The sequence below is a fragment of the Argiope bruennichi genome, chromosome X1 (genome assembly GCF_947563725.1).
Source record: "Argiope bruennichi chromosome X1, qqArgBrue1.1, whole genome shotgun sequence".
In the NCBI taxonomy this organism is placed as follows: Eukaryota; Metazoa; Arthropoda; class Arachnida; order Araneae; family Araneidae; genus Argiope; species Argiope bruennichi.
In genome coordinates, this window is record NC_079162.1 from 31,193,110 (window position 1) to 31,218,657 (window position 25,548).

General features: G+C 29.7%; 1 protein-coding gene across 3 annotated transcripts in view; it reads right to left on the reverse strand.

Moving 5' to 3' along the window:
- Positions 1-25,548, reverse strand: part of LOC129958917 (cadherin EGF LAG seven-pass G-type receptor 2-like) — a 111,791-nt gene that overhangs the window by 33,244 nt on the left and 52,999 nt on the right. For all 3 annotated transcript variants that reach the window (XM_056071657.1, XM_056071656.1, XM_056071658.1), the window contains 2 exons: positions 13,125-13,193; positions 11,725-11,933 (listed from right to left, as the gene is read on the reverse strand). In XM_056071657.1, coding sequence (XP_055927632.1) covers positions 11,725-11,933; positions 13,125-13,193 — 278 coding nt within the window. The remainder of the gene's footprint in view (positions 1-11,724; positions 11,934-13,124; positions 13,194-25,548) is intronic.

Below are 25,548 nucleotides of genomic sequence, written 5' to 3' on the forward strand. Positions count from 1 at the left end.
CTAATTATATGAATTTTGATTAATATTTGAGATGGAAATCCACGTAAATGATTCTGAGTTGCATTCCATTTTATTATGATCCATCTGAATTGCCCATTACACAATTCGTAGTATAGCTTATTAACTTTTTAGTTGAATTAAAGACGGTTTATATTGAATATCATAAATTTAAGGGAAACTGATTGAAAATTGTTTCTAAATCATATTTCAGTGGCCGCAATTGCTTATTAATAATTTCATAACTTAGAAGCCCCAGAGGTTCATTACTCAGTATTTTCTAATGGAGGTTAAAATTTTCAGTCAAATCCTTATACTTTGTGCCATCTCCTGTAGATGAAAACTAAAGTACAATCCTGAAAAGCACCTGAGGTTAGGATATGTGGTCTTCCTAGAGGGCTTCTTGAACAAAAATTGTATTTCACCAGAAGGAAAATCAGGGGAATCTCCAGTAACTATACCGGCTGCAACCATCATCCAGTTATTTAAGCTCAAGCCTCTCTGTGGGTTTTGAATTAATACCGGTTAAGAGCAGGACCAAGGGTCAGAACCCATAATCATCTTCCTTCAATTTACGCTGCTTAGCAATTCCATGGCGTACATTAACTCATTAGACCATTGTTAAACAATCGAGCTGTATAAGGGTTTTGAGGGAACAAAAATTTCCGGCTTATGTATTTTAACACAAGAGTAAGCATGTAATTTTGTCCGTCTAACAGGTTGCCTAATATCTGATTATTTGAAAGTTGCAAATTAAGAAAATAGGCCATTGGCTATTTTAAATTACAAAATTGAAAATCCATAGCTATAATTGAAAATCTATAACTGCCTACCTATGAAAAACGTAGAACTTTTTCTAGAAAATTAGCTTATTCATCTAGCAATTCACAGCGGAACATTCCGTGAAAGTTAAAATTTGTTTTAACAGGACAGAGGCCTATATATGAGTTTCCCTATATTATATGAAAATGTGTAACATCCAACATTATTACAGACTTTTTTCAAATGTGTGTTGATAAGTGGCCTAACGTGCTCTTAAAAACAACTTACAACGGCATGATGATTACCTTGATTTTTTTTTTTTTTTTACCCTTGAAGAAGAGTTACTCTAAGAAGGATATGTAGCGTCGAAATGCTTGTCCGCACCAGGAAATCTGCGACAATATTTGTTCTGGTCATAGTTATGCCCCAATACAAGTCGCCAGGGAGAAAAAGATTCCTAATCGCGCAACAAAACAAACATCACTTCTAAAATTATCCCAATTAGCCCGGAGGAATTTAGGTTACGACTGTCTACAAAGCCTGTAAATAAAATGTGCATCTTTGATGGGCTTCCAAAATGTAGGTCTTTATCACGGATGAACGACTCCCTGCGCCTCGAGATGTTGTAGGGTGGGTTACTCTTTTATAGAAAGGAAATCGATCACTTCAGGCCTGGACAAACAAAATGTCATAAAATTCTAGGCATGATTCATATTTTCGAGTTACTAAGCGAAAGCGTAGTTTTTATACCTAACTAGAATTGTCACTAATAGGGTATTAATCATATAGCGTTGTGGGACAATCAAAATTAGCTGTTAGATAGCAAAAGACAATGTTTACTCGCGATTCATTCTTTAATGTTTTTATAAAATAGCACACAATTATACTTTACAAAAAATGGCAGGATATTAAGCAACACAGTAAGGAAAAGTTGCTGATATATAGAAAGTTGAATTCAATTTAACATTGAAATGTCAATAGCTACATTGCAAAAAAGACTATATATATATTTTTTTAAACAAAATTGGTCATCCATTTATTACATCAAAAAATAATTTCTTTCTTTAAAACTTGAAAATATTTTAATACTACTATATTTTGATACTGTGAAAGAAACGAATGATGACGAGTAATCTTAATTATTTTCTGAAACAGTTTCTTAAAATAGTGATTAATGGCCCAAATGAGATAAATTTTTGAGAAAAATTATAATCACTGGAATTTCATGCTTCTAATTAATTCTTAGCTACTAAATTAATTTAAATTAATGCATTAGCGCACATTATCAAATTATATTGAAATTGTAGAATTATTTTTTTGGTTGATGAGGAATGGAAAAAGAAAACGTGTAAGTTAATAAGTTGTGTAAGTTAATAAAATGTGTTGACAGTACCACGTTATTAAATAATTAATTCTAGTATAAACAGAGAAAGAAAAATATTGCACCTAAAAGTATTGTATATAAGATTATCAAATATGTTAAACTAAATGGCTCTTTTTGTTTATCAATTATTCAAATTTTCCTGTGTTTATTTTATTTCTCTGAACGTATCACAGTTAGAAATGAACAGAACGAATTTCTTACGGGTACCTGCTGATATAATATAAAAAAATAACATCTCGAATACTTAAATTTGAAATCATACAATAATGAAACATAGTTCGGTTTAAAATCCATTAAATTACGTTAGATATAACATTGAACAACGTCATTTAAACTTTTCTCCGGATTTTTTTTTCTCTCGTACGTCTAAAAAAAGCAACTGATGAATTTTTCTTGAAAGGTCTATCGACTTCAGCCTTTGGTGATAACAAAGCCGCATCAGGACGCAGCTCAACCGATAAAAATAGCGGGTTTTCGTCAAAACTATATGTCGCATCAGGAAGAAATAGCAAAGCCATGTACTTTAAAAATGCTAATAACTTCGCAGTAAACGTCCAGCAACAATAGAAGAAAATGTATGAGTATCTTGAAGCAGTGAGATGTACTGTGGAAGATGCTGACTACCGACGACACACTTGACCGAACACTTTTAAGGACATGAGTGATTGTGTATGGCAAATGATATTTTCTAAGTATCTCATAAAGGGTTCAAAGGACGTCGAGTTTCAATTAAGTTTTCGCATACAATAGCAGTTCAATGCGCTACCAGATCGGGAGTTTCGATGAAACGGTATCTAAACAGATGGCCTTCCGTTGCTTTCGTGATAAAGTGAAGGATGAGAAAGAAAGGGGTTGGTATATTTCGCAATATGGTCGAAGTAAAGGGTTGAAGCCTTCATGTGCCACTGATTTTATGAATCTCATGTTTTATTTTGTTACTCACATGATGCACGTAAGGAGAAATATAATAAGCAGCAGCATAAAACGATATGTGCTACTTTTAATATTTACTGATTAATTAATTCGATGCATTCAGTTTATAAATAAAAGTTTTAGTTAGCCAGAATACTACATAAAATGAAAAGAATAAAACGGATGTAAACCATTGTTCATACATTGTTAACAATGTAAAACAATCAATGAAAGTAATGAAATTTCCCGCAATTATAAACTGTAGTCTTATATAAAATAGTATACTTCAACACATCTCATGCACCGTGAATTAAAGAGTCTTTAGTATTCAAATCATTAAGCAATTAATTTAAAGGACAAACAATCAGTTGAACAAGTTTAAGTATTCACATTCGCATACCAAAAGAGGAATTAGAATAGATAGCATTTGGAAAAATAAAAAGTCCAATTATTTCAATTAAAGTTAACTGCACCACATTTTTTAAATGAATATTTTACTTCATTTTTAATTTTCTAAAAAATTCTTTGTGAGCAACAATGAAGAAAATTATTTCAACGCTTTAAATAATTTTCTAATCATTTGAAACACCTATTATTATTAATAGTGAAAGAAGACATAAGGATTTCTACATAAGTAAAATAACCACGCTTGAATGGAATTAAAACTATCTTCAATCAAAAAATTAGACATCAAATCATTTACACTGGAACCACAGGAGGTTTTGAAAGAGGAGTTAAAGTCTCAAGCACAAACAAACAACTTTACCATACCCTTCAGCATATATTGAGCAGACATTTATAGCATCAGTATCGTGGTTGATACGAGCAAACACCAGCTGACCAGACGGCCAGTATTATCCTAGACAGTTCAAAATTCCGGCCTCTGTCCACGATCGAAAAAGTGCAGAAATGGAAAGCGGTTGTCGAGATCTTTACTTCTCAGTAAATAGTTCGTAATTAAAAAATATTTTCTACATTTTTACGTATTAAAAAATTTAGCTTCTTCAAAATTTTTCTTCTTAACTTTTCATATATATAATCAAAGTGTGACCAAAGTGGATGGCCTCGATCAAAAGAAAAAATAATTAAAATAATAACGAAACGCAGTATTAATGTTTTTTGTAAATTTTTGATAGTTAAATATTTTTAATACATTTTTTTATTTATTTGCGTTTGTTTGTTTGTTTCTTATGGCACTTACCACGGACAAGCCTGCTGTTCAAACACAGCCGTTTTAAGCCTAAGGGGGACGCCTCTTGTTTTTATCGTAGCGCCAACTAGGGCCAAGAGTACGACTTTGCTACTCACGCATCACTCATTCGCTTGCACAACCCCTTTTTACAAGAGGGCACATTCACACATAGAACAACCATGACCAAACCGGGACTCGAACCAGGGACGCCCAGATCACGGGGAAGATGCGCTACCCCTATGCTAGGACGCCGGCATTTATTTGCGTATTGATACCATTCTTGTATTTGTTCACCATTCATTCCCCACCAAGTCATGCCTCAGGTTGCTTAAATAGACACCAGTGTTCATCGGATTGAAGACAAAAATTGGCAACTTCAGTAAAGAGCAAATGTTTGAAGAAGCATCGCAGTTAACGAAAATTTCTACCAAACGCACCAACGGAGATGAGGTAAAAATAGAAACAAAGTAACAACTTAAAAGTTTAATGACAAATTTTACTTAAAAATTTTCTTTCTGAGAAAGTTTACGTTCTACAAAAGTAAAAACAAAAACAAATTATGTGCCTAGAATTCGGTAAATATCACTTACAGAATCTTCATCCTTGAAAATAAATACCATTTTGTTCTAGAACTCCAACTCTTACATCAAACAAACTAATTTATAGATTTACAGAAGGCAAAACATTTCTTCTCCAGACCCGTCTCTCCAATAAAACACTTCATTGAAGCGTTCAACGGTAAACATTTGACCTGAAGTTACAGATTAGATGCTTTAGGATGAACGTTTGTAATCTAGTGCATCTAAAGATTGTATAAACTAGTTGTTGAAGAGCTTTACGTGTTTCCAGAAGGCCAGATTTGAAGTTAGATAGACGGATGTATTAAAAGAAGGTATCTAGTTGTCCCTTTTTTAAAATGGGAAGAGTCGTCTCTTAATGCACGAGGTTCCTATTGTCTGAGCTAATTTGCAAGTCACCCAGGTTACCTTTAATGTAGCTATTCTTTAATTGTCTATTTTTTGTGCAGTTTTCGGATGGAAACTTGATTGCTTATAACAAAACGTAATTAGATAATTGTGAAGTCTGTACTGCAATTGGTTCATTGTTAACACCTTTGATTTTTTTTGATACATAACGATAACTAACAAAATTATAGTTCATTAAATAAGAAGTTCATTGTAAACAACTTTGATTTTCCGTTTTGATAGCTAATAATTAGTTATGGAGTAGTTAATTGAATGACAATGAAAAATTGGATACACGATGACAGCTACGAGAGAAATATTTAAAGTAATATTAAAGTGGTAATTAAAATCATTAGCATAAAATGTTATGGAACTCATTAAGTTTCTGCAACTGCTATTCTATTATGTGACTTAAACGCTGCTTTTTTTTTCATTAGCAGTGACTTGGATTCAGTTTAATTCGCTTTAATCACAATTTGTTATAATACAAATTTTCGATATTTTTATTGGCATATGACTATTCTAAGAAGCGAAATGTAAAATTCTTCGAGTGTTTTTCAATGGAATTTATAATTTTGGTAATTATCAATCCATAAAAAGTGGAAAAACTAACTCCAGTTTACCATCTTTTATAATGAAACGTTTTACTGATCTAAATGATAAATAAATTTTTACTTTCCTAAACAAAATCTTGAGCAAAATAGCACAAGTAATCCTATAAGTAACAGTAGTAACTAGTAAGCCACTAGTAATCCTCTTATAAAGATTACTTGCAATACATGGGGTAACAACTCATTGCCTAAATTCCTCTCAAGGCCTGGAACATATTAAAGCATTAGTATTATTGCTATTTTTACCAAACATGTATTGAAGAGGGCAAATTAGAGGTTGCTATTCAAACCAGCTAGCATTACCCATCATTTATTCATCTCTTACTGGCCAATAAGGCATATTTCTATCACTTACATCTTTACCGTTTTTAAATTAATTCTGAATAATTTTATTATAAATTATTACGAATTTAGTGATAAATCTGTTTATTATAATATATTATTATATGTTTGACTTGAAATAAGGTAAATTTTTAATCACATTTTAATCAAACATTAAGGATTTTTAATTAGTTGATATCAATTAAAAATCCATCAAAACTCCTTCATTATTATTTTTCTTTCATTTCTTATTATAATTTATACATATTTACAGCATGATCTTAGAAAAATAACAAAAAATCGTACAATGGAAGGTTTAAGCTAAGATAAAAACAAAAACTAATCAATAAAAATTTTGGCGTTCTCGAAAAATATCAGTATATTATAATTTTTAAATAGTGACTCTTTTATGAAGGCCAAAATAGAAATTACATTTAAATTGCTCACAAAAATTAGTAAGAGCAAAACGAGTATTTTTCTATATTAGTATTTCTGAAGCAATCGCCAAAATTTCAGATTTTGGACAACGACTAAGATTTTTTTAATCAAATCCTTTCTTTCCAAAACCATTGATCTTTATTTAAATGCCAAATATTTGTATTTAAATGAATGATGACATTTTATACTTTAGAATAGAGGAATACATAATAAAAATCATATTTTTTTAAATACTGAAATATCCTCAAAGTAACATTGGCTGCATCTCTTTAGACATGGAATTCTTTGTTCCAATTCATTTCCATGATAATTATCAGTTGTCGAGGTTTTAACCAAGGCAGTGGTCATTTACACGTTCAGATAAGATTTTAACTTGATAACAACATCCTTTTCGAACATTTTATTACCGATATACTTCGAAGCTGCCTTTGCACTTCAATTATTCCTCATTATCTGACCATAAAACCCCCTCACTGGAAGAATGCCTCGAGATATTCAGCAAATTGAAACCATTTTTTGAGTTATTAAGTCAAAATGCGAAGAAGAAATCTATCCAATATCCGTTTAGCACTCCAATGCTTGGACATTGCCTAAACGTACCATCAAGCATGGTCAACGAATCGTACATCCTACGGGAAACCGGTGACTTAAATTAGATCTGCTTTCTTGCCCCTTACGTTATGCTGTCATATATTAATTGGGGCAAAGACTTAGCATTTCCTTTCTGGCAGACTTCATGGAAGATTACTATCATATCATGATGCGATCATACCTTTCCGTGACAAAAAGGCGGTTTTGATTTCATTCATTAATATTTAACCGCCTTAACTCACGCTAACTAACAATAAATCTAGGATGTAATGAGAATTGTGACAGGATGCAAATTCTTGGGATTATAAAGAACAAAGAAAACAGAAAATTAATTTAATTTCGAGCACAGAGGAGTTAGTGTATTCACGTCATGTCTCGAGAAACCCGCCCACTTCTCTACGAAACGATTTCAGTGTTTATGATGTAAACTGTTTTTGATTAAAAAAATAATTTTTCGAAATATTGAATAAGAGTGGATGGCTAGAATTAAAATATGCCTTTTCATGCACAGCAGAGAAAAATATTGGTCACTAGAATTCCAACTTCCGGTGGTACACACTTCAAAATGGAGGAAACGAGGGAAGCAAATTTTATAAAAATAACTTTGATCTATATACTTCTCTCTCTGTAATATATAATAATTCAAACATAATTCAATTATCGACACATAATTTATAGTCAGGATATATATTAATTTCAAATTGAAACAAATAAAACATCATTAAGTAATTGTCATAAGCACTGAAAAGTTTTTTTTTCTCCTTTAAAACATTTAAATTTGATTAATGTATTAAATATAAAATATTTCGATTTTTTTTTACATTCTTGTACACGAATTATAACAAAGAGAAAATACAGTAATCGTAAAAAAATTCGAATTCCAGATTCTAACGAATATCCACGCTTCATATCTCTCTGCGTCAGAAATACACATTCTGGGAATCTGTCTATCTGTGAACACCCTAACTCATAAACGCTTTCAGCTGAATAATGAAGTTTGGTATATGGTCTATGCTGAATAATGAAGTTTGGTATATGGTCTATGATGAATAATGAAGTTTGGTATATGGTCTATACTGAATAATGAAGTTTGGTATATGTTTTATACACCAAATTTGTAGATATCTATAAAATTTTAAAAGAAATCCATTCAGAGGAAGTATGTGTCATCTAGCTGTTCACATTACAAAACGAAGAGATTAGATGGATAAAATTTGGCACAGATTTAATATGGACATTTATCACATTTCCTTTCTTCAAGGGGTCTTCTATAGAAAGTATTGTTCTATACTTTCACAAGATTGTAAACGCGACAACTCAAAATCGCAATGACATAGTTATATGAAATCTTGTATGTGATTTTGTGACAACCCTTGTAGTTCTGAGTCAAAATGTATAAATATTAGAAAAAAGGTGTACACATTCGAAATTCTTGTGCTTGTGTATTAATCTCATCCCAGTGATTCATCACCAAAATAAATTCGGTTAATAATACACAAATACATTTATTAGGTTGTATACGAGAAAATATTCGGGAGACTATTCCCGCTGATTTTGCTTCTATTTTTTACATTAGTTCTGAATTAAATTCCGCGTATTCTGAAAAACATACTATTGATAGTTGGTGATTTTATAGCCATTTCATTGTTTTTCACAGAAATTCAGACAAACATGTCTTAATTATTTCTTTCTTTTTCAAATAGGTTAATCTACTTGCATCTATATATAATATGAATCGGGAAATGATTTCTTTTAATTCAGGTTTCGAAATGGGCTTCATAGTGGGAATATGTTTCAAGAACTCTGCTATATGGAAGTAAGAATCTGTCCTAATATTTTCTTCCTGAATCAAAGAAAATACCTGAAAATAATAAATTAGATGACAGAAAAGAAATAGAGATAGAATATATAAAGTATTGACAACTAAGTAAAATGAAAAGCAGAAGAACAGATGACTACATCAAAAATTTTAGAAGTTAAAAGACTTATTTCTTCAATCATTTTGAATTTTATAAGGACGTGTCCATATTTTAGCAACAATAAAAAGGCGAAAATAAAACAAAAGAAAAATTTTCCCTTTTACCATTGACTTTCGATAAACCTGATGTAACCCGTGTACTTAAAGTACACAAAAATACATAAAAAATAAATTACATATCCGTGAACTTTCGATTAAATTGAATAACGATACAAAAAATGCATGTGTTCTGATTAGGACACGAACAGCTGGTCACAAATACTCTGTGTAGAACAGATGGTCTTTAATGATATAGCTGGGCCGCAGAATACCATGATACCTCGATCACTTCCTTTCTTCACCGATGATGCGGGTGAATCGTTAACAAAATGTTCATTCTAACTGCAGAAAAAGTTATTCAGGCTTGACGCTGATAATTTCAAGCTTGGAGAAGGTGGACACAGTGAGAGCTTCACAAATTGGTTGCATTGCTGATTTTTTTGCGCTGTATACGTTAAACCAAAAAACTGCTAGTGTTGCACGACTACTATTATTGTAAACTCTTTTGCCTTTAAAACTGATAATCCCCTTTTTAATGGAAAGTGAGATCGAAGTAAAATAACATTTTCCATAGAAGGAATCAGTAACATTTACACAGAATTTTCTGCTGATTTCATAATCGGTGAGAAGTATAATCCTTTCGTTCAAGATAATTTCTTTTTTACAGAGGATATATATTCAGCTTAGTCAATGCAAATTACAGGATCAACAAGAGTAACATATCAGTAATGAAATCTCTCTCGGTGTCTTTCTTTTTTAAAATTCTAAAGGAAAAACTAATCGCGAATCAAAAATTATGCCATAAAGCTAGTAGAAGTAACAATAGAAGAAATGAAGGAAATGAATATCAAAATGGAAGGTTAAGAATCTATGTAAAGACATAAAAAGAGGCATAACTATACTGATACTTTTGAAACAAGCTTCTGTTATGTTACTTAAAATTCACTTTTAATGCGTAACATTTCATTCTGTTCTAAAGCATGAAAAACAATGGTAAAAATCTAATCCAAAAACAGATATCATCCATTGATCTTAAGTTTTAAGTTTAAATACTATAAATTATCCTGTAATTAAGAGATTTATACCGTTAATGCGTACTCTTCGATTGCCTAAGCGGGTTAATATATAAGCTTCTTATGCTATTAAAGGCGGATTCGAACCTAATAAAGCATAGTTGTTTATAACATTATATTTTATTTATTACGTCTTCAAGGCTTCCATAGAACTATTTTTACATTGCCGCCGGGACAAAATGTTTTACCAATGTTACATTTGTGAGTATTAATACAGGATTGTACATCAAATCAGCTTTAACGCTTCTTGTAACTGTTCTCTTTGGAAATGAAAATGTTATAATAATATGGAATGTAATGGAAATGTCACAATTACATATGTAACATCTGTAAGTTCGAAGACACTCAAATACGATTACCCCGGCAAAGTAGCTGTAATACTTCTAGAAATTGCTAGTTAGAATTTCCTTTGCAAAATAGAGAAGTTATTAATTCAGTTTTTTTTCTTGAAGTCTTCTAATACAGAGAAATAATCATTTTTCTAGGAATTCGTATAATCAGTTGTACTCATTAGAATTCAAACGTTGAAAAATTCTGATAAAAATTAGATAAAACTAAGTAAACAAATTCTAAATCTTTTTTCTTAAATTCTAAATCGCTTTCATGATTTAAAAAAATGGTTAATGCCATACTGAACTTTCTGAATGAAATAAAAATATAATTCTACGCATGTAATATAAATAAACATTTTATACTTTTGCAATATATGTGTTTTCTTTAATTCATATCTTATGTATAACTTTATTATAGTGTTCTAATGAATATGGTAGAGAAACACAAAAACATTTAAATCCTAATATCGCATAAACACAATTTCTTGTCACAAACATTTTTGAAGAAACAGTTTCAATATTCTTAATAATATTCCATTAACTGAACTCTGTATATCTTTATTTTCCATCTTTAAAAAATTAAGCCTTTTTGGAGACATTTTTCTTCTGTAAAATTTATTTCCCTGTAATTTAATTATCCTTTAAGCTCCTTTGAATTTTCAAAATACTTACAAGATCATTTTACCTATTGGCAACAAATTCATCAATAATAATTAAAGTCTTTATTTTTTAAGATCAAAATCAAAATTGACATTCTTCCATAAAAACATTTCATTCCATTCTATTTATTCATTTCCTATTCTGGCATTATGAAAATGAAACTTTTTGATACATCTTGATTAGCAAGTAAACGAAATACTGAAAATGTTGTACAAAATATCTATACAATCTCTGTTAAATTGTACGCCTGCTTTTGATGCCAATAACTTATTGCTTTCTAAACGAAAATATATAAAGAAAACCGAACTAATCATCACTTTATGTGCATTCCTACTAATGATAGATTATTGAAGTTTAAATCTATAAATTTATGAAAAAAATATGTCTTATTTCTTTTCTTATCTTTACTTTTCTGCATCTAAATTTTGCATAATGCAAGTCCTAAGAAGATTCTACAGAAATTTCTTACCGGATCATCGGTTTCTTTTTTGCTGCATGCTACATCTAAAAGTACTGACGAAAGACCAGACACTCCTTCTTTATCCAAAGGTTGATTTAGTATAAGATTCTTCGTTGATTCTTGTATGCCCACGGGAGAATGTTCTGATGTCAGTGTTAGCTCGATGTCTCCATCTTTCGACGGATCACCAGGTATAGGTAATGTTCCTATTATACTACCTATAAATATATACAAAGAGATAATTTTACAAAAAAACCCATAAATATGAAGATTCGACACGTTACAATCAAAACACTTCTGAGATCGACTGATGATTTAAAATTTTCTATATTTTGTTTAATAAATAGTTTTTGATGGAATCATATCATGCGACGTCATAGTCACATGGTAAATATAATTTTGTAACTCTTTTTTAAAGATAAAATTTCATAGTATTTTTATAAACTTAAAAACACGTTATCTTGAAAATGGACTTTATAACATGTCTTTTTCTAGTAGCTCATAAGTAAATAAACATTTAAAAGCTCTGAATTTTAAATTACAACAAGCGTAAAAACGAATAAATGTTATAATACTCCTCCTCTACATCAAGTAATAAGGAAAAAAATCAAAGGTCCTAAAAAAATTGCCATTTATTAGCCAATGAGGTTTTGAGCCCTTATATCATTGAAAATATAGAAATTTGCAGTAATTACAATCTGGAAAAAAAATTTAACTGAGATAGTTATTTCAACTTTTCTCTTTCGTAACATCAGTGATATAGCGAAAGTAATAGCACCCTGAGCATAATTTAACATCTCCCTATAAAATTCGTCAACTTTTGGATTTAAAAACGAGAAATAAAAGCAAAATTATTTCCTCTCGGCTCTATCCTTTACTGTATTCCATTCCATACATATTATCTTTGCTCAGCTTCTGGTAACCCAATGAATACAACATTCTTAATATTTATCTTTCTTTAATTTCATATATATTTATGATACTTATATATATATATATATATATATATATATATATATATATATATATATATACCAATTATAATTAGGCTAATAAATTAATTAGCCTAATCCAGCATAAAAATACGTATATTAAATTAGGTTAATTCATTTTCTACTTAATTACATTAGAATTATATTTTTCTAACAGAATACTTTAAAATGTTCATTTAAACGCCTCATTAGGGCTAATTATTGTAGTTATAAAAGAGGAACGTTTAAATATGGATGAACTTACAATAAAATAGGTTTTATATCTTTGAGATACATTTCAATTTAAGGATGAGAATTATTTCCGATTAATTGTGGGATAAAAAAGTTCCAATAGAACTATTCCATTTTATTTAAAATTCATAACTAAAATACTCAACAAATTTCTGTTTGAAAATTTATAATTTAATCATTACTTACCCACAGGTAGATCCTCTCTAACTGTGAACGTTTCCGATGAACCTCCGTTTGAAAGGTAACACCGGTCATCTAGAAGGGAAAAAATAATGATTTTGAATACAAAAACAGGTTATAAAAAATTTTTGTTTATATTTTAGAATTTTTTAGGCATTAAACGAAATTGAAACGTTAAAGTTTATAATATTTCTACAAAGTTTTATACTATCAACATAAACACCGGTTCACAGATTGAAAAAAAAGTTTTCAGCATTCGTCCTCTTATACATATTCATATTTAATCAATTGTAAAGGATTGCAGCATTTAAAAACATATTATTGTTTTCGATTTTAGGGGCGCGACTTCTTGGCTAAAGAGAGGGATGTAAAAAAATCGGAAAAAAACCAAGAAAATAACTAAAAAAACATTATTGAAGAAAAAATAGGCAAACAAAATACAACACATTCTCTAAATGTCAAAAATCAATTGTCATTTTGCAAAAGTATCAAATGCGTATAAATAATTGAAAAGGTGTTTAAGACATGGGGTTAAAAGATGTTTCAGATAATCATTTAAACCACTAAATAAATTGGTAAAGAATACCGATTATGGGTGATATAGATTTTAAGTGTAAGATCAAAAGAGTTGCTATTCCAAAAAAATCCACACTATCCTTACCCTAAAACCAATTTTTTTTTCTTTTTAGATTTACAAAAGATTAATTGCTACATGCTTACAGTATTTGAATTTTTTTTTTATCAAACTTATTGTATTGTAAACACATGTATTTAATAATAGTTTTGAATAAAACAATGGAAATCTGAAACAACAACAAAAAAAACACCTTTGTACTTTCGAAAGCAAACACAAAATTCAAAGAGTTCTTAAAGCTAAAACATAAACACTGTTTAACACCATTAATGTCAAAAGCTCTAGTCACACTTTTAAAGTTGCAGTCATATTTTGAAGATACCGTGAAGCATAAACCTAAACACAGTTTGAAGAATCTTCAACTTTATCTAAACCCATTAACCAATTTTTGAGCTAATAGGTTAGGTAGAACTAAAAGCAATACAAACTTTTAACATAGTTAATGAGCAAGCCATTGTGAAATGATGCAATCAGTGTAAAAAAGAAATAAAAAGTACTTCGAAGATTCGCTCTGTAGGAGGTTCATTAAACTAACGATGGTGTGCATGTTCGAAGTAAGCGTCGTAACAAAGCATCATTTTGTTTGAACTAGAACTGTTTGACGGTTTTACATTCCATCTCTTTATGTACATATCTCAGCTGGTTTTTGAAACTGGGTGCTTTATCTTGTATGCCCTAGAAATGCTCTTCAGCCACAGAGACACATAAAAGCCAATATGTACTTTCAAGGTTGAATGAGAGACACAATGGTAAGTAAGAAGAGATATAAAGTAAGACGGTCAACGGTAGTTTTCGAAGACGGTCAATGGTAGTTTTCAAATATTCGAAACGTACACTTCTGGATTAATACTGCAGTTTTGAGAGTAATGAGAGAGTAACATAAAATGATGCTTCAAATTTTAATCAACTTACTCTATAGCACATCCGAATTTTTTCGAAACTTAAAAGCACAAATAAATAAGGAAGCAAATATATCAAATATTACTATAATAACCGATTATTTTGATCTCATTTCAACTGAATTAACGTTAAGTTAAGCTACTGAAAATAATAAAAAATTCGGAATTTAAGAATTATCTCGAAATGTATTGTTATTTGGCCATACAAATAGTTAATGCGACTATTTTTAAAAAAATTTGTTGCGCAAAATACAGTTACAAATTGCTATTCCAGAAGTCGGAACTTCAAGCAGTATAGTGGAAGACAAAGCTTCTCAACGCATATTTCCCAGAGAAAAAATTAGATCGTACTCCAAAACTTAAAAATGACAACAACAAAAAAAAATTCGAAAAAATATATTTACCAAAGTAATAAAAGATACATTATATAGCTAAAAAATAAAATGTCATTATTAAAAATAAATAAATGTATATATACATTAAATAAAAGATATTTCGTTAATTACTATTTAAAACTCATAACACCTATTGAAGGGAAGAATCTAACAGAACATTTAAAAAGAGAGAATAAAAACTAATATAGAAAATTAATCTTATTTTCTAAAAGGTTACATATTACTAGTTTTAATGTCAAATATTTCCAATTTCTGCAATCAGTACATTCTAAGAGGCAAGCTGCATCATATCTAGTCGTACAAAGAAATTCAAATGTTGTTGTTTCAGATGATAAATTCTTAAATGTTGATTCGTTTTATAAATTTTGTACACAAGAATAACGAAATAGCAAATATTTTACTTATAATTTCACTAAGACTTATGAATTGGATACTTTCAATAATGAATATAAAATAGCACTCTAATTTACAATATTTTAGGCGATAATTTAATATAAATTTATGTATATACAATTTTATAACAAATGTAAACTGAAGTAAACATATAGTTCCAAAAAATATTTACTAACTACAAATGTTATATATATTACTACTTATGTAATTCTACAGCTTTATTACATAAATGTAAAAAAAAAAAAAAACATGACTTCCTGTATGACGTATTTATGTTGTTTGGATATAATGAATAACCTTCCATTTCCCAACAAAAAAAAAGTACTTGCAATTTCAGCAGGAAATGTTTGATCAGCTGTAGTTCTTGTGTATCAAACATCTTGAACTGTACGTGCAGGTGACAAACATTTGACAGCGTTTTGTTAAACGATTCCAGTTGAGAGATGAAAGTAAAAAAGAAAACTCAATGCATAATAGTGATGTCATGAGTTTTAACAATAAAAGCATTTTTAAGACTGTAAATTCCATTTTATATAGTTTTGCATTATATCCCTATCAAAAATTGGCAAAAAGTAGTCTGAAAATGCTATGCTGCCGTGCGAAGAAATTAATTCAGAAATTACGTATACCAGATAAAAGCAACCATTTAAAATTGTTTAATAGAATAGTCCTTTATACAAATGAGAATTTTCGAATATTCAGTCACAATCGATGAATAATTTGTTAACATTTTAGAGCGAAGTAAATTTTTTGTGTATGTGTTTTGTCGTCATAAATAAACAAATTCATTTTCCTAAAAATTAATTAAATTAACTAATAATATTTTTTTTTTTTTTTAGATTTTCATGTTTAAAATTCATTTCGAATGTCATCTCATAGATGCTCCATATTATTTTGAACATTTGTGATTTAGTCTCTTGAAAAGAAGCATTGCAAGAAGTATTTCAAAGATATATTTCATATTTTATGATATTAATATATTTGTTTCATTAGCTGTTTTCTATTCAGATGATTTTTACCCTGTTTAATAATAAAGGGAGTCAAATTGATGATTTAATAGTATCGCTTACAAACTGCATTGAACGAATTTAATTTTGACAGTTTTGAGAGTTAGAAAATACATTATTAAAACTAGTCACCAGAAAACTAAACGCGTTTTTAATGGAATATATTTTACTTCGCTTATCTGGATAACAGAAAATCTATAATAAACATAACAGAAAATTCTCTAAAAATAAATTACTTCTTTTTAGAAAATTCTTTTACGAGGGTTTATCTGGAATAATTTGTTATTCTGAAACAGCATTGTCTGCGTCGATAAATATAAATTTTTCAAATGCGAGCAATTATTTACAATTTCAATGTTGTAAATACCATCTTCCGTAATAGATATAAAAGTTTTACATAAATTTTTAATGTTAAAACATCAAAAGCTAATGGATTTGAAGATATTTCAAATTTACTTCATTATACCTTATATCCATAGAATTTTATCTAATCATCAATGAACATATTTTCCTCGTGCATTGATGATATTCATTATAATAACAGTAGGCTGGAAATGTAAAAAAAAAAAAAAAAAAAAAAATGAAGTTTTAAATAAATATATCTGTTGAAAATTAAAATATGGTTTCAACATCTTTGCTTAGACAAGAATATTTTAATTTTGTAAAATTTAGGTCAGATAATCAGTTTTTAACAATGTTACCATGACTCGTTTATTTCAAATACCCAAAGGACACATTTCATTATTTCTTCTTTTTATGTGCCTTATCTTGTCTGTCAGTTTTACCGTTTAAGCATAATTAATACTAAAATGAAACTATCCTTCTAAAAGTTTAAGAAACTTTTGTTCATTAAATGAAAAAAACTTTTACAAACACAGATTCTATTGTCCCTGCAGCTTAGAACGACGGAAAAAACTTTCGATAACCTCCAAAATAAATCCTAAAACGCGAAAACTCAGCAAACAAAGAGAAAACCTTTAAAACATCCAAACCTTCTGTAACTTAATCCTCCAGAAATTAGGAAGTATAAAAGTAACTTAGGAAAAGTTTTACTCATCTTCAGCGGAGGTGAATTTGACAGTAAATATGCGCAGCTTCCACATTGTCGTTCTGTTAGGTCAAGGACATTTGCACCCTAAGTAACAGGACAATAGCTGAGACGAGCCGGCCATTGTTTAGGAAGCCTAAAAAAAATCACTGCATTCATCGGCGCGTTTATTTGTTTTTTCTTTCATCGGATTAAAATATTTCCTTTTTTTTTTTTTTTTGTGACTCATGGAAATCCTTTAACCATACCGGCAATGGCAGTATTCGGATGGGGTTAATACGCTAATTTAGAAGCACTCACGCCAGTTGTCTATCCTGAGACAGGATATATGACAATTGTAAACGCTATTCATTCACAAGTAACACTCTTTAATGAGGGTATTTGAAAATAATCTTTAGTTGGTTTTTTATGGAGATATCTCAGTCATCGTGCCTACCTCGCGGGTTGGTTAATTTATGTCTGAAGTGCGTGTGCATTTTTATGACGAGATATAATTATACAGTGCTAATTTCAATTACGAAGCAAATTTAATTATATCACGTATCAGCACTTCAGGAGAGTTTTATGTATTAACTTGGTATTAAAAATGCAGTTCATTAATTAAACATTTTATATAATGGTATTTAATAAAAAAAATTTCTTATCGTATACAACACAAAGCAATGAATTTTTGATGCATAAACTGAAAGCATCAATGGCGTCAAGCATCCATCAATGGTCAGCGACATCAATCATGACGAATTCTATGACGTTTCAGATTTTTCATCTAGTAAAATGTAAAATGGATTCCAAAATTAAAATAGCGGAGTGTAAACATTAATTGACTCTAATTTTTGGCATTATAAATTTTTAGTCCTATTCAATTCCTGCTTATAAGCTGGCATTTAGAGATTAAAGAAACCTATATTTCATCAGTATTTTTGTATTATTTAATTTTTTTAAATAGAAAAATTATTGCTGTTTCATTTTTCCTTTTGGAACAATTTCTAGTGTAATTTCAATTATTTTTACTCTATATAAACACGAGAAAAAAGGCTCTATAGTGGTTTTATCAGTTTGGTGCTGTTCATCGTGAATTTTAATTAATATATTTATAATTTTATTAAGTTAATTTTAAAAAAATGTTTTGATGAATAAAATAAATAATATTGTTCCGAAAGTTGTAATTAAAATAAATAAAGCTAAACACCATTTTAACCTTCTTATAAAGTAAATATTTTATTGCACAGAGCTTTTATCAAAGTTTGTTCATCTGACATTTTAAATTTTGTTTTAGGAATTACTGCCAAATAAGCTTCAAGTAGAGATAAAGTTTATGGAAAACGAATCACAATCTTTCCAAATCTTTTTATTTAATTTATTTTTTTTAATAACAAATTAAGAACTTTGACTATTTTTTAAAAATTTAAACTTCATGACTATAGTAATTCTTTTTATAAACCACAGTTCCGCCGTGCCAGTAATAATTAACAAAATGTTGAAAGAAGATATATATTCAGAATTAATAATTCTAGAATCATGTTTCCTCGGACAAGAAACTAATAAAAAAAATAACCAACAGTTTACAGAATATTATCAGATGACAAGTTATTTCACGCTGGTACCTGTTTTCGTGGAGTTTTATTACTTCAAAAAAAATGTTTACTCACGATGTTAAGAAATATCTGTGGCATCTTAAACAACAGCTCAACCCCATTTCTATTATGGGTAAATATAGAACATGATAACGTAGTGTATAACACTGTTAAGCTTTTCTTATTTAAATGTAAGAGGAAAAGTATAATCTAACCCGGAAAGAAAACAAATTATTCTTAAAACGGGAAGAAAATGTGAGTTGCTGAGAAATGTACTGTAAGGAGTAGAAAAATAATTCAATATTTATATTAACTCCACAAATCGTGCTTAAGCGTAAAAAAAGAATAAAACATAAATATGCTGTATTCGGCAAGATAGCAAATTTTTGTCTGTAAATAAACATAATTTTTGTATGCATATTTCTTAATATATTTAAAACTAATTTTTCTACGTTCATTTGAGAGGCTCTTAAATTCTGTCTTTTTTCGTTTTATTTACAAATAAGCATATTTATTATGAAATAATTTTTAAGTTCTTCTTCTTAATACACAGCTATACAAAATTAAATAATGCAATTTAGCAAAATTAATTTTTTGTTCTTGAAGATATGTAAATTGTATATTAGATTATAAAAATTGTATATATGTTGTATATTAATACAAAAATTTATTCGCTATCAGAAACGTAAATTCTAAATGGGAACCAGTTTGAAAACACTTCGTACAGGAAATTACTTAATAAAATATATCAGCAATAGTAAACATGCATTTTCTTCAAAAATTAACGATTTTATGTAATTAAAAATGCATTTCGGTAACACATATTTTAAAATAATAGTTTTTTTTAATTATGTTATATTATAGTTTATATCAATTATTCTTTGATAACTTTATTTTAATTTATTGTACTGTAGTTCATAATTTATTCATTAATGCATAATTTACAGTAACTTACAGTGATTGAATCGTCTTATAATCGCGTGATAAATACCTCAATTAGACCATTGCAATTAATTTTGAATTCCATTTCAAGTTTTGTTGGAGGTAGAACATATACAACTTAAGACATATGGGAAATTATGCTGTCATGTGACTAAGACGTCATGGAAATGGATTCAGTTTGAAATGTATTCAGCTTCATCACCATTTCTTCTTATGAAAATTACTATACATCACGTGTATTTCTTTCAGTGTAACCTAATTCCATTGCAATATGAATCGAAAACTTTCCCCTCTTTTACTATACTTTCCAAGAACTGGGACTTATCTGTCTCCAAATGAAACAGTAAGTACTTTCAATTTATAGTTTACAGCTTGACAATTTTGTTGTCACATTGGAACGTAAATACTCTTTCGGGAGTTTCTAACGGCCGTGACCTTTGAGAGTTTCCTATTGTTTCCCAGAGAATACAATTTTCGGAGAAGTGAGAGTGGATAAAGTATTGTGGTTTCCATTGTTTTGACAGGGCTTGCAGTCCTCTAATTGTCTACAGGAAGAGATTTTGCTGGACAGAGGAGAGGTCGCGGAAGAATCATATTAATTGGGGCCGCTGGAAATGTGGTTTACTTTTTTATCGAAGTTGTGAACGGATTTGATTCCGACATACACGTGGGAACTTTCCAAAAGCTTTTTTAATGATGGAATCAAAAAGTATATTCGTGACTCAAGGTTAGAATATTGTTTATTGCTCGTCTCATTATAGTTAGAAGCTGAAATATACGATTTGCTCTTGATTCATTAGAATGGGTCAATTTTATGATTGCAGTGGATTTATGTTTACGTGACAAAAGTAACTGTTCAAATCATATGATTTTCAACTGATATTCTTCTTCGCGTCCTTTTTTCATCCTGAAAGATATCATTGAGAAATGGATATCGTTAAAACAAACTTGGTGTGTGTGAAGTGAGCAATTAAATGAAATAGTCTTAAAAGAAATAATATATATATAATAGCATTTTTCATTATTAAATTGATAAGTTTATTTTAATGAATTCCAACAGATAAATATTTTGATAAAAAAACAGCCTTATATATAATCCTATAAGCCCAAATTTCTTTTTAAAAATTTATAAAAATAAATCGCATTTTTATTTGGAATGTATGAATAAACTCCAATAAGAGAATGTAACAGTCATTTTAAAATTACTTCTGTCAATTTTAAGTGCATTTTCCTCATAGAGTTTATGTGAATTATTTTAGTTCTAGAAGATATGCATGTCTAGACGGGTTTTTATCGTGTTAACAATACCTTTGATCTGATTAAATGTCATTTGACTTTGTCTTGCCCTCCATCAAGTATTTCTCTCACTTTCTAAGATCAGTTTCCTTGCAGTCAGTTTTCTTGCACTTTCCTACTCTATTCATAATTTTCATGAACACAGGGGTGTTTGTGGGACCCCAAAAAATCCCCTGAAACTTTTACGGACTTACTACCGACATTTTGGAGTTTCGAGAAGGGGGGGGGAGAAATGAAAAATTACGATTATGAAGTATTGAATGACCTAATTATAAAAGTTCAATGAATTACTTTTTTTGCAAAATTAATAACCATTAATTTTGCAAAATTAAGACCTTTGAACCCAGGTCACGTGATCGCACATCTGGTCGAACGAAGTCTCTCCCTTTTTTTTCTGCCGCGCCTACTTGCCGAAAAGAATCCAGAAGAGAATGTTCGAGAACCGGGGGAATGAGTCATAACTCGCAATAAGGAAAGAACAAAAAAGAAGTTTTTTTTCCCTTTTCACGCATTATCACTGCCTTTGGAGAAAGAAAGGAAAAGTTTTCACTACACACACTGACCTTGCGTTTTCTGCTTTCAAAGCAAACAAAATTACCCAGATCAAAATAAATAATTCATTATTATTCCTACTTCCTTTTGAACGACTATCCCCGGAATTTCCGGGTATCGAAGTTCAAAATCCCCGGAATTCCGGGGTTTCCCCGGAGCACAAACACCCCTGTGAACACTCAAATCAAAACTAATATTTAAAATCGAATTGAAGCAAACAGCGATTTACTAAAAGGAAACGATGCATTGCAAAATATTTTTTTTAAAAAAAAAAGTTGAAAGGAAATATTAGTAATAAATTCTAACTAGTCTTGAAGAATATAACTAACTCATTAAACTTTTTAAAATCCAGCATAAAAATGTAAATAGAATAGGAAGTTTACGGTTCCACAACTAATTTTTAGCGATACTCAGCTTTATTTGCCCACAGATAAAGTAGTCAATTTACACATCAAAAATGCTTGACCGATTCTCTTTACGCCAAAGCAGAAGTTAGTATTTGCTCTTCCGATAAGAAATGGGTTCCGCCTAGCTTTGCAGATAGCAGTGGACAATTATAAAGGGTGTCCCAAAATTAAAGCAAGGTTAGAATTTGCTACCATTTTTATAGTAAGGTGTTGGCAATATTTCAAAAATAATGAATGTCTGGCCGCCACAGTTCGAAAATTTGAGAACTGGCCCCCTAGATTGTATGATTTAACACCATTGGATTTCTTTTTATGGGGTTATTAAAAGTCAAAGGTCTATGCCAAGAATCACGCGTGTATTGAAGGAGGAAATTCAACTCTGCATCAATGAAATTTAGCCCCCTTTATGCAAGATGATCACGGAAAATTTCGACAAAAGAGTGCGTATGTGCCAGCAAAGCCGTGGAGGCCATTTGCCCTACGTGTTATTCCATCCATAACCCTATCCTGTGTACTTTACAATTCAATAAAAATATAACAATTTAAAGAAAAAATCGTATTTTTTATTTAATTTAAATCTTGCGTTAACACGCTGTTCTATCGTGTAACGCTCCCTTTTTACTCACCTAGACTATCAGCTTATCTTTTTAATAGAGTTGCCAAAAGTTTCCTGCCCGAATGATGGCAAATTCAAATCTCGCGTTAATTTTGGGACACCTTTTATATATTGATATAACTCCTTTTAATTTACCAAACTTTATACTGATCCGCAGTATGTAATATTATCTAAACGAGCAACATAGTATAGGACAGCAGAGCCCGATCCTGGCAGAAAGAAAAGTTCTTAATCGGCCTCTGAAAATAGATAACGTATCTGTGTGCTATAAGTACAAGCACATAGATTGTATAGTACAAGCACATTCAGAGCAGTTTGTGACAACAAAGAAAAATTGATCGATTTTAACAAAGGTTGGAAAATGACTTATAATCACCACGTATTTGACAATGATCTTCATTGCTTGTCAAATATATCGGAAAACATTAAATGTGTTGTTGCAAATGCTGTCAAGGAGCTTTGGAAAAACTTTTCGATCACATGCTAGTCAAAACATTGATGATATATTGTCATTCTAGTTTACATCAATACATTGGTTTTCATCTTATGAAGCAGATCGAAATTCGGCTGAATATATATATAAAACATTAGCAAAACTGTAATATCTAGCACTTCCCGAGGTGACATTTTCTTGTTATTTACTAATGAAAAACTTACGGTTTAATTAATTTTTATAAAAAAAAAAATTTTAAACTTTGCTTATTTTGAATATTTGTGAGATAAATTTAAATTGAGAGAAAAAAATGTAAAAATCTATTTAACCCTAGTACTCAAAGGAATCCAAATACACCCAGAAACAAATGTCTTTTAAATAACTAACTTTCAATGCAAAAATTAAAATATTATAGTACATAAAACTTTTCTCAAAGTATTCAATTTTATTTTTAATAAACAAACTTTAAAATTCTTAATAAATTAAAACAGAAATATCAAAAAATGCGAGTAGATTAATTTAAAATCTCAGTGTTGCCTAGCAACGGAGTAGAAGCATATAAATGTCCTTATTTCAAAATTGTTTATATCTATTTAATTAACTTTTGCGATTTTAAATATCAATATTGTTTCTCTTGCTTTAAATAGAAAGTGTGCAAAGTTTGGTTGAATTTGTCAGTCTTTTAGGAAATGTAGAACTCACATAAATAGTCAAATCGACTTTTATTTATATTAAGATAAATTATGTTTTCATTGACCCAGATACACTAAGCGTTTGAAAACTAATTATTTAGAGAGCTCATTTTGAATAGCCATTTAAAATAAAAAAATTTTTTAGTAAATTATTTGAGTAAGTACACAAATCATTGCTGTTAAAGTATAAAGATTAAAAAAAAGTCAGCTTTTATAATTTTTTTTTTCCTTTGTCAAAAACACAGTTTAGGTTAGCTTTTTTTTGTTTGTTATTTTTGCTTGAATTCTAAGCAGATTAATTCTGCTTTCTATAAACAACTTGAACCAATCAATCATCTGGAGGTATTAATAATTTATTTTGTTCAGCAAAGAAAACAAAGTGGAAATTATTTCTCCGACACTTTCTCACATACTCTCTAACAAAAAACTTTCCCGCATAAAATTGTGCACTTTGGGAAGGCCGTGAACTCCATGAGTGATTATGTTAGATTTTTATTTTTATGCACACTGGAGTTGTGTACTTCGTAGAGTGTTAAAGAAAACCAGTACTTGTGTATTAACTACATGTAAAGCAAGTTACGAAAGATCTGTCTTTGGCTTTAATTTATTGTTTTCACTGAAATTGGCTTGCGATCTTCGGCGTTTTACTTTCTCATATACGAAATGTAGAGGCGGTACTAAAATCGTCAAAAAATGTTTACTTGAAACTTTGCCTAATCTCCACGTTTATATGAACTCTCAGGGCCCGAAAAACATATTTTTGACATTATATGCGTCTGCCCGTCTATTTTTGAACAAGATATCTCAAAAACGCTTTGAGCTAGACGGCTGGAATTTGATATATGGACTTAAACCAAATATGTAGATTTCTGTGAGATTTTGAACAAAATCCATTCCCAAAAGGAAGTCTGTCTGACTGGCTGTTCGACTACAAGTGAATTCACTAACTGCAAAACGCAAAGAGTTCGGTGGGTAAAATTTAGCACATAGATGTAGCATCTAAAATGTAGATTCTTTTCAAGTTTTGAACCAAATCTGTGGATAAAATTAAGCACATAGATGTAGCATCTAAAATGTAGATTCTTTTCAAGTTTTGAACCAAATCTGTGGATAAAATTTAGCACATAGATGTAGCATCTAAAATGTAGATTCTTTTCAAGTTTTGAACCAAATATGTGGATAAAATTAAGCACATAGATGTAGCATCTAAAATGTAGATTCTTTTCAAGTTTTGAATCAAATCTTCGGATAAAATTAAGCACATAGATGTAGCATCTAAAATGTAGATTCTTTTCAAGTTTTGAACCAAATCTGTGGATAAAATTAAGCACATAGATGTAGCATCTAAAATGTAGATTCTTTTCAAGTTTTGAACCAAATCTGTAGATAAAATTTAGCACATAAATGTAGCATCTAAAATGTAGATTCTTTTCAAGTTTTGAACCAAATCTGTGGATAAAATTAAGCAGATAGATGTAGCATCTAAAATGTAGATTCTTTTCAAGTTTTGAACCAAATCTGTGGATAAAATTTAGCACATAG